The sequence below is a fragment of the Zea mays genome, chromosome 10, assembly GCF_902167145.1.
Source record: "Zea mays cultivar B73 chromosome 10, Zm-B73-REFERENCE-NAM-5.0, whole genome shotgun sequence".
Classification (NCBI taxonomy): domain Eukaryota; kingdom Viridiplantae; phylum Streptophyta; class Magnoliopsida; order Poales; family Poaceae; genus Zea; species Zea mays.
This window is the reverse complement of record NC_050105.1, coordinates 99,461,278-99,472,238: the sequence shown is the minus strand read 5'-3', so window position 1 is coordinate 99,472,238 and position 10,961 is coordinate 99,461,278. Positions and strand designations below refer to the sequence as shown.

At 44.8% G+C, this 10,961-nt stretch overlaps 1 protein-coding gene across 1 annotated transcript; it reads left to right on the top strand.

Moving 5' to 3' along the window:
* The first annotated feature begins 470 nt into the window (after nucleotides 1–470).
* On the top strand, nucleotides 471–10,480 carry LOC103642662 (disease resistance protein Pik-2-like). Its single transcript, XM_035963450.1, is given in 4 exon segments — nucleotides 471–674; nucleotides 863–1,872; nucleotides 8,156–8,358; nucleotides 8,361–10,480. Coding segments are annotated over 3 exon segments (3,063 nt in total). The 5' UTR covers nucleotides 471–674; nucleotides 863–895; the 3' UTR covers nucleotides 10,244–10,480.
* The last annotated feature ends 481 nt before the right edge of the window (nucleotides 10,481–10,961 follow it).

Genomic DNA, 10,961 nt, shown 5'->3' with positions numbered 1-10,961 from the left:
CCGTGGCGGCGGACGCGAGCAGGGCAAGGGCATCGCGAGCGAAGGCGTGGTCTCTGGCGGTGGCATGGTGAAGCCTGTGGACGCCCACGATAGAGACATATAGAGTAGTAGAGATATATATCCGACCCGGATTCAAGTAAAAATAACTAGGATAATAACCTATTATCTATCTGTATTTTCGCCCTTCTTCTCCACGACGTGCACAGCAGAAAAAAAAGACTGCCCGGCCTGTCTATATAAATAATGACTGGAGCTAATGAGTTGGTCATGAGGTGAGTATTTCGGCATCTTTTGGGTCTGTAAGTGTTGCTTGTGACTGTGTCAAACAGTCAAAGCTATATATATTTATTTATTTTTTGCAAACCTAGTAGCAACTTTAGCACGAAAATAATAGAACATTGTCACCATGTGAGACAGATAAGAGAAATCTTGCCGTACCGCAGTGCTTGTGTCGCCGCCCGCATACCAAGCTGATATAGAAAACTAAGTCCCACTGCACCTCCTGCCTGCTCTCGCTCCGCCCAAGGGCACTACACTATCTTCGCCCCCTCCCTTTTGTGCTTTTCTTCAAACCTCAGGTGCATATTTGGATTGGTGGCCAAGGCAGTTCATGCATCTTGGGGAGCAAATTAAATCGTCTATGCGCTTGCCGGCCCGTGAAAAGTGACTCCAAGGTACAAACTTAAAAACCTGATCGAGCATCGTCATTCGTCGGTTTGATAGTTTTATTTATTTATTTATTTTGTACTGATGTTCACAAGAAGTATCAAGTTGTGCACACTCTCTGTTGTCTTTAGGAAATGAAAATCATTCATGTTAGTATATATTTAATTTGTGGATTTATTTCTCTTATTGGCTGTAGGTCGATCTGCTGCTGGTAGCTAGCTATAGCTAGATGGAGCTGGTGGTAGGTGCTTCGGAATCCACCATGAACACTCTCCTGGGCAAGCTGGGCAACCTTCTCGCCCAGGAGTATGCTATGCTCAGGGGCGTCCGCGGTGACATCCAGTACATCAACGACGAGCTCGCCAGCATGAAGGCTTTCCTTCTCGACCTTGCTCGGGACAACCAAGACAACCGGAGGAAGGACTGGATGAAGCAGATCCGTGAGATGGCCTACGACTGCGAGGACTGCATAGATGACTTCGCCCACCGCCTCCCCAAGGATTCATCCAACTTGCTGAACACCAAATGCTGGCCCAGGTGGATGGCTACACTGATCTATGACCTCACGACGTGCTGGCCTCGCCGTGAGATCGCTTGCAACATTGCTGAGCTCAAGGTCCGGGCGCAACTGATTGCCGAACGACGCGTAAGATATGGAGTGAAGGAACCGGACAGCAGCGGAAGCATGCCTGCTGACGCCCCCCCGGAGAACATTGCTGAGGACCAGCTCGCAAGGCGAGATCTCACCATTAAGGAACCCGTAGGGATGGGGCACGTCATGGCGGATCTTGAGAGGTGGGTGAAGCACGACGAGCAGGGCGCAGGCGGCCAGCGAGCTGTCGCGTCCATTGTAGGATTTGGGGGCGTGGGGAAGACCACCGTTGCCATGGCACTGTACAAGAAAGTCATGAAGGATTTTGACTGCCGGGCGTGGGTCACTGTGTCCCAGAACTACGACATAGAAGCCGTCCTCCGTGAGATCCTCAAGCAAATCAACCCAGATTACATGCATCAAGACGGCGGCACTGCTGCAACCATCTCTGAGAAGACCAAGACCAACAGGACAGCATCAGCATCCATTGCTTGCAAATTATTGAACCGAGCTTTGAACCACCGCACAGGCCACACGCATGGAGGAGGCACTGCTGGAAGCTCTAAGAAAAATGACACCAGCAAAGCTGTAATGGAGCACCTCAAAGGGAAGAGGTACTACATACTACTTTGTTTTCCTTCTATTCATTGGTTTATTCCATGCATTTCTTTATTACTAGCTAATACTAGTATCATACTACGCGTGCCGTGTGCCGACGACCACCACGTTATTTGTGCTGCCCATGGACAAGGACAACACACGCAAGCTTTAACAGAGTCGGCTAGCTACTTTTTCATCCTATAGGAATTAAGGATCATGTCATCAACGAACATGCCCATGCACCACATGATCGTCGAGGGATTTCATTGAAGATCCACCCATTTCGGCACTTCCAAATGCACCACATCATGGTTATAACAATCTCCGTAGACCACGGCATTCGTAGCTCTACAGTAATTTTGGTTACTACCAGATGTGGGTTATTCAAACTTGGGGAGTAATTCCATCGATCTGCCAACATCTCCGTGCAAAGTTGCATCATATCTCAGGAACAAGTGAGACCAAGTTTCAAGCCTTTGTAGAATGCAATTTTCGCATGTGTACGATTCCAACTCCATGTTCCGTCTTTTGAGCACATCCATCGTGTTGAGCCTGTCATGAAGGAATAACTAGAAAAACAGTTTTTGCTTCGATTGAAATTGTGATATCCTAGCCCCGGTGGATGGTGATATCCTGGCCCAAGGCTTAATATAATTAATAGTGTACTCATAGCAACAAGGTGCATTGTCACACCCGGATTTAAGGGCAAATCCAGGTACGTCTCAAATGTGTGCTAGGATCAAGTCTCACACATATGATGACTCATGATATAGAAACAAATGTCACATCTTTACTATATAATTAGAGTTCTGTACAAAATTGCTAAATAATTACATCATACAAAGACAACGATCCTCCGCAACCATAGTTGACTCGTAGACGACAACCTAGACCTCTCACGAACTCATCGCGACCTCCTTCATGCTCCTCATCTTGCGGTACTTATCCTTGACCTGGGGGATGTGAGTACAACAAGGGTGAGCTCACATACGTTCATCGCTCAATAAGTTGTGGAGAATAATGTCCATGAGCTCACTTACGGTGGGGGCTCATGTGAAGTGTAAGGCTTACCAAAGAAGATGGTTAAAGCTGAGCATTGTTTTTAAAGTTGGTCAAAGTTTTATTAGCAGTTACTAAGTATAAATAGATACCAACCCTATTAAATAAGATATCACAATTAATAATAATCCCATAATGCAATGCAAATGATAGATTAAGTTTAATTCCATAAGTTAATCATGTGAAGGTCTGAGCCGCTCATGACCGTGAGCAGGCTGATATACTAGTTTTACACTCTGAAGAGGTTGCACATCTTTACCTACAAGACGTGTTTCTCATTTAGCTAGGGTTAGGTAGACCCTAAGACACTTCCAAGGTGAATGGCTAGGGATCCACTGCGAGGCCTTTATAAAGTTTCACTAGAGGAGAGAACCCGCTACGAATTTCAGGCTAAAGGCGAAGTAGGAATCCCTCGTTTGGAAAGCTAAAAAGATAGTCCGACCCGAGGACCTCCCTACACCTGCACAAGTCCACCCCGCTTGCCCCTTTCCGGAACGGATTAACTCACACTAGCTTTCCTAATTATTCAGCCAAGGGCGTCCCATTCCACCCTTGTGGTAGCACTGTTTTCCCGGATGGTCGCTCCATGTTCCATTTAATATAATAATCTTAACGTGAACAATAATTAAACCAGCAATATTAATGGAACATGATCATAATTCGATATAACATTAATTCCAAAACCAGGTAGAGCAATAGTGAGTCTACCCAATAGTTTATTTGTTTGCAAGGTGTGGGTAAACAAAACTAGGGAAATCTATTATGTCCCATCAAATTAACCTAAGAATGTCACAGTGATTAACAGAGAACATTATTAGGTAAAGAAGAGTGATCAAGGGCACAACATATCTTTTTGGCGCAACTCTAGGTAATTCCCCAAGTTGGTCTTCAAGTGTCTCGCAACCTCTCTTCTATCGTAGCAATACATATAAATAGACAAGAGGTACAAAAAATAACATTACACCAAATAGGTAATCAAACAGTGTAAGAATTTCTATGTGTCGCTACGAGATCGTCGGTTCGAGAATCACTAAAATCGAAATTACGGTTAAGAAGATATGGTTTTCAGAAGAATTTCGTGATTAGATAATAAAAATCATATTCTATGTTGATTAATGAAAATCATATGAGAAAAGATATTGAAGAAATAACTAATTCAAATTTAATCCAAGTTATGACTTGATTATAGATTATATTTCAGTTAGATTATAATCATAGATGGATTAACTTTGATTAGCAAGATTTAATCTATTAAACATTGGGTAAATAAATTTCTAATTATAAAAATGTATGATATGATAAAGACATGTTGTTACTGAGGGAGAAATTTTATTACGGAGCTAATGCAACTTGAACGGATTAAAACAGAGTTAAAACCAAGAAGTTATGGATTTACTAGGTTACTAGGATTATTTTTACACTAGAAATTCAATTTCAAAGTTTAAACAATAGGTCAACTGGACTGCAGGTACTATTCCTAGGAAGAATAGGGTTCAATCTAAAAAGTCCGGGACCAATCTGCAACACTCTTCACACAGTCTTCACTAGTAGAAAAGAGCTCAAAGCCTGCGGCACCCATAAATTATCACTAGCGGTTTCAGTTACCACGCGCCAGTAAAAAAACCAGGTGGGCCCGGCTTGGGAACCGCCAGTGGAAACCTATTTCCACTGGCGGTTGGTGTAACAGAACCGCTAGTGAAATTATCACTGCAAGCTTGGACGGTGGGTTGGCTTCTTAGAAAGTCGGGGTCTCTTTTGCAAAATTATTCGGTCGAAGAGGTATGAGCTATTCTGTGCTGCAGGATATGAAGTGGACGGCCCAGATTAAATCCTACAACTTTATGAATCGGTACGCACTCTAGGCCCTCGGATCCTAAATTTACGGCTGAGACTTAAACGTGAACCAATATCTTCCTTCAACCGCTAAATGACTGATTAACGACCGAGATTAAATAATCTAAGATTGACTCGGATCCGCCCGATCGCGATCCGACGATTCGGATTGAATCACGCGAAGGGGTACGCATGCTCTAATCTAGATCATTCATCGAGAAACCGACGGCTCCCACACTTTCCCTTTCCTAGAGACACCCAGGCCACGGTGGCGCGAGTGCCCCACGGTGGAGCATCGCCGGCGCACGTGCAACCAAGCCCGCCGGAGCGTCATCTCGAACATATTTGGGCCTAAAACAAATAGGAGAAGGAGGCAAACGCTCACCGGTGATGAAGGCGAAGACTAGGCTGCCCATGCATTGACATGGATCTGCGACGACGATATGTGATGGTGAGCAATTTCTTCATCATCTGCCATCGCAGTGCGCGATTAGCCTACGCGCACACTCCACTGTCACTAGCGATTCCCCCAAGCACCTTGCCAAGGCGAAGGAGCTGCGTAGATGCACATTGGTTGTGGCGTCGATCTCTCTCTTTGCTTCCCTCTACTCGACCATGGCGGCGACTTCAAGCACTACCTCCCACCTCTCTCTCTATACGATTTGTTCATGGCTCCGGGTAGGGGTGGCCGAGGGGCCTCTTTTATATGCACCGGCACGGGAACCCCATGTCCATGGTCGCATCCCGTAACAAACTGCACAACCTTGCCACTAGTAACCTTATTCTACCAGTGAAGGCAATAGTTCTTGGTGAAGACCTCAACCGAAGGCTCACCAATGAATGTGGGTCCACCGACATAAACGTAGCCAATGCCACCATGGCATTTGGTGTGAGCTAGTGAAGCTGGACTTCGAAATGCTGCAAGACTTTGACAAGAAATCAGTGTCCAGACAGTCAAAGACCAGCAGTGAAAAATGCTTCAAAGACCACCAACTCCCCCTCTAGTTCCGGGACCTCCTCGGCCCCTAGAGCACACCCCATGCCATCTCTGAAATACCCTAAACGTTGCATTTCCTGCATGTGTCCCTAGTAGATCCTAGATGTACCAAACTCCACCGTATGCCCTGGCAATAGCTCCGCAACCGACGCCAGATTGCTAACTGTCTTCTCCAAAGATGGTGCATTCGACATAGTAGTTGAGAAGAACGATGATGAGGAAGAATATGGCATTATGTACCATCTGCGGCGATGAGTAGTCTACTTCACATGGGCCAGTTCATCGACAGCAAGCGATTTTGCGGTGTGAGCGACGCTGGAAAATGTGCGGCGACGTTGGCAACAGTATAAGGGAGCACGTCGGCAAGCGCAAGAAAGTCCTATGCCGCGGGCAGAACCGGCTTTTATAAGCCCAAAAAACGCCTCGGGAAACCAAAAGTGCACAGTAAAACGCCACATCCCCCAATGATCATTTACAAAAACCCCTCCGGCCACTTCAACCTGTGATCGAGGGTAGCGTTCGACCATGTCCCGAGAAAATACTTCGGGACCAGCTCACCAAATTGAATTGGTCCCTCGGGGGGCTAGTGTTGGAGCGAAGGCCGAACACAGTATCGATCAGTCTAACTCGACTATAATCAAACATGTTTTGGCACAGGCACATCAGGTGAAGGGTACTTTGGCTCGCGCAAGCAGCGAAGTCTTCAGCTACTCCCTTCAGAGGGGCGAGGCAAAGGCCCACGCCAAGCAAGGGTGTTTGTTAGCAGCCCCATACACGTGTCCCAAAGGCTCTGACGGTGAAGTCAGAGTCCCGACGAAGTCAAGGGAGCTACCTCGCGAAGTCAAGGAAGTAAACACTAACGAAAGCCACACCAGGTTATAGTGGGACCAGACACCGCCCGACACATCATTTGGGCCCATTTGTAAGCTCCTTATGGGGTAGATTCCGGAGTGTAACCGAACAACTATACTTCCCCACACTATAATGACCCCGTTGAGGGGAATATTCCGAGAATATAGTAGGTAACCGAGGGCATAACGATACTTGTGGACCCACCTACCTGCCCGGTTACCTATAAATACCTCCACAATGTACACGGATAGGACACACATAACAAAGCGCTACAGTTCCCTACCTACTGTCTCATTGTGCACCTGAGCTCTCCTATTCTCTAAGTGTTCGGGCCCACCTGTCCACGTGTTAGCTGGTCCCAACAAGTACCAAAAGTAATAAAATATGGGTAGAGATGTCACTAAAATAGGCCTCTCTGAAGGGTACCTGTTAAAGGAAAAAGTACCTAGATAAATAGAGTTACCATGGGATAATCCAATCTATGTAATCTCGATGATCATCAGACAATCCTATGCATACATTAATCAAAAATTAAAACAAGCGATAAACAATTGGCAGCTTTTTGATTTGAAGTCATCTTATCAACGAAAACTACGTCTGAATTTTAAAATTTTAAATTCGAATTTTCAAAATGACCTTAAATGGAAAAACCACCAAAATAAAAGTTGTAGGTCTTGAAATGTTATAAAAACTTTATATTTGACAATTTTTGATTTAAAATCATCTTGTCATAGATTTTTTTTGAAGTTTTCAAACTTCAAATTCAAATTTTGTAAACAACCTCGGATGAAGAAACTATCATTATGAAAGTTGTAGATCTTGAAATGTTATGCAACTTTACAGTTTGCAACATTTTTATTTGACATAATTTAGTGCCTCGAATAATCAATTTATTCTTGGTTTGTTATAATATATGGGGAAGAAAAATATAATACAGACATAAGTGATACAGAGGTGTAGTGGTAGAGGAGGTCATGCGCGAGAGAGAGGATGTGTTTGAATCTCACAGGGCACAAACACGTGAATTCCATTTAAAAAATAGTGAAAATGATAGGACGATAGGTAGAGTAATGATGATGATTGGGGGGTTGTTTTCCTAATTTAAAAAATGTTTTGCTGTTTTTTGGATTTTTTTGTGATTCTTAATTTGCCGAGTGTTTTTTGACACTAGGCAGGTCCAAAAAAAGTACTGGCAAAGGACTATTTGCCGATAAAATATTTGTCAAGTGTAACACTCGTCAAAAGCTTTGCCGAGTGAAAAAGGCATTTGCGAGTGTTTGGAATATTCGGCAAAGAATGTCAGTTTGGTAGTGGAGCTACAAAGTTGTAGATGTTTTTATATAAATTTTATCTTCAACCGAGTTCCTATGTGAAAGCTATGATTTCTCGATATAAACTATTTCAAGAAAATGAAAAATGGGTTCCCGAACCTTATGTAGCTAGATCCATCGAAATATCCTAGCTTATTTTTTTAATAGTCCTCACTTGAAAATTTCCATGCATATATAAATAAGCTTACTAAAAGCTGTTGGTCTTCTTCCGATCCCTTTTGGCAGGTACCTCATCTTAGTTGATGACATATGGTCTGCAGAAACGTGGAAGAGGATATCAAAGTCTTTGCCTGACAATGATAAGGGCAGTAGAATTATAGTTACTTCGAGGCTTCGTGCTGTTGGTGCGACATGCTGCCAGAATGGAAAGGATCACCTCTGTGCAGTTGATTTTCTCCGTGACGAAGATGCTGGGCATTCAGTCGAAGTTTTTCTGAATCGTCTAAGAGCCACAACGATCACATGGTCCCGGAAATTATAGACCTTGAAGATCTATGGAGGAGGTGTGGGGGCCAGCCTTTGGCCATAGTCACCATGGCTGGTCTTGTGGCCTGCAACCTGAACCAACCGATCAGTTACTGGGAGGAACTTGGGAAATTATTGCCAGCGCGAGAGATCTCCAATACTCGCGGGGCTCCAAACCAAGTAAATTCTCTTACTTTGGATGGGGTTAAAAGGATCCTTGATTGTTGCTACAACGATCTGCCTGGAGATGTCAAGACCTGCTTGCTGTACTTGGGCATGTTTCCAAAGGGCTGTAAGATCAGTAGGAAGTGTGTGACCCGGCGATGGATAGCTGAAGGTTTTGTTAGTAGGAGGCATGGGCTGATGGAGGAGGAAGTCGCGGAGACATATTTCAACCAGCTTCTAAGAAGGAAGTTGATCCGTCCTGTGGACCACAGCAGCAACGGGAGGCTAAAAACCTTTCAGGCTCATGACATGGTTCTTGATTATATTGCGTCCAAGGCCAGCGAGGAGAACTTTATCACTGTGGTCGGCGGCCACTGGATGATGCCAGCGCCCAGCGGCAAAGTGCGTCGACTTTCCATGCAGAGCACCAGTCGTCCCAAGGCGGCCGCAGGAGATTATTCAACAACTAGAGGCATGAATTTGTCTCAGGTGCGGTCACTGGCCGCTTTTGGGAGCCTCGCGCAGCTGCCTTTCCAAGCGTTCAACAACAGGATCATGCAAGTCCTAGATTTCCAAGGCCTCAAGGGATTTAAGAACAGACATATGAAACACATCTGTGAAATGCTTGTTCTCAAGTACCTGAGCCTCAGAGGAACAGATATCACCGAAATCCCGTCGAGGATTGGGAAACTTGAGTATCTAGAGACGCTTGACATAAGGGAGACCGATGTCGTGGAGCTGCCAAAAGATGTGAAGCAACTAAAAAGGATCAGCAGCATACTTGGTGGGAACAAGCACAAGAACCCTCGGAAAGGCCTGAGGCTGCCCCAAGAAAAGAGCAGAAAGAAGAAGAGACGACGGACGACGGACGACGACGGGATGATGAAAGCACTCCGTATACTGTCTGGGATCGAGATCAACGAGAATACAGACGTAAGTGGGCTTCACCAGTTGACGGAGCTAAAGAAGCTTACAGTTTACATGCTAAACGTGCTAGACGAATACAGAGCTGACATCTTTGAACAGCTGCTCTCTTCTATCGAGTATCTTTGCAGCTGCGGTCTGCAAACCCTTGCGATCAATGACGAAGATTCTAAATTTACCCAGTCACTGGACAAGATGTCTGCAGCTCCAAGATATCTCGTCGCCCTTGAACTCTCCGGAAAGTTGGTGAAACCCCCAGAATGGATCGATAAGCTACTGACACTGAACAAGCTAACCCTTTCCATCACCATTCTTCGGACTCCTACTTTCGAGAAACTCCGCAGCTTGCCGTTGCTGTATTCTCTAACCTTTTCATTCAGTGCAGTAAAGCAGGATCAGCAGGACGACATCAAGGAAATTCTGGAGGAGAACAAATCAACCACAGATGGTGAGATCTTTGTGCCAAAAGGATTCCAGAATCTTAAACTCCTTCGTTTCTTTGCACCACATATTCCAAAGCTGGGGTTTTCTGACAATGCAATGCCAGTACTTGAGACAATTGAGGCGCGGTTTAAAGCCTTCGAAGGTCTGTTTGGCGTTGACACACTAGAAAATCTCAAAGGGGTACATCTCAGAGAAGCTAAAGTGGGGGAAAATGGCAAGGAAATAGCAGACATTAACGAAATCTTGGTACATGATTTGAAAGATAGCACCGAGGGACTCAAGGCAATCGTTGATCACACTTTCATCACTTATTGAAATATTGTCGCCGCCCTCTTCTCATTATTATCATAAATAATTAACTAAGCTACTACCCTTTTTTTGCTTCCTCCAAATTAAATAAGGAGATGGACACGTTTTATATATAGATAGATATATTGTGACGGCAGATGCTGCTGCTGGGTTGCGTTTATTTGTGTTAATCTCTTTCACTGTTGAGAAGACACAGAACGAAGACACCGCGATACTATTTGTAACCCAGTCCATCGGTTGCCAAGAACTATTGCTTTTCTTTCTACTGTATCATTCATTTCTAGGGCAAGGTCTGTGCCAGCCCATTCTTCTCATCATGAGGTTAGGCCTGAAGGTAATCCTAACGACATGTGGCTCGCTAGCTTGTTCGTGGGGGTGTTGCTCAGCCATTCGATCAGCTCACTTGATCATGGAATAATGGAGGCTTCGAAGAACCGACAGGAATTAATCATATACCAACAGGAATTACTAATATGGTTCATTAACTGATAGTGTAGGGGCCAACCGAATCTATCAAGATTCTATACTGCCTCTTTGTATCAGTGTTGACATCCTCGCGTGCATAACGAGATAGTTGCAGAAATTCGTCCCTGTACTCACTGACAGACAGGGGTCCTTACTTTAGTGTCAGGAACTCCTCCTTTCTCACTATTATGAGGCCTTCCGGAACGTGGTACAGGCGAAAGTTGTCTCTGAACTCCTCTCGGGTAATAGCTTCAGGGTC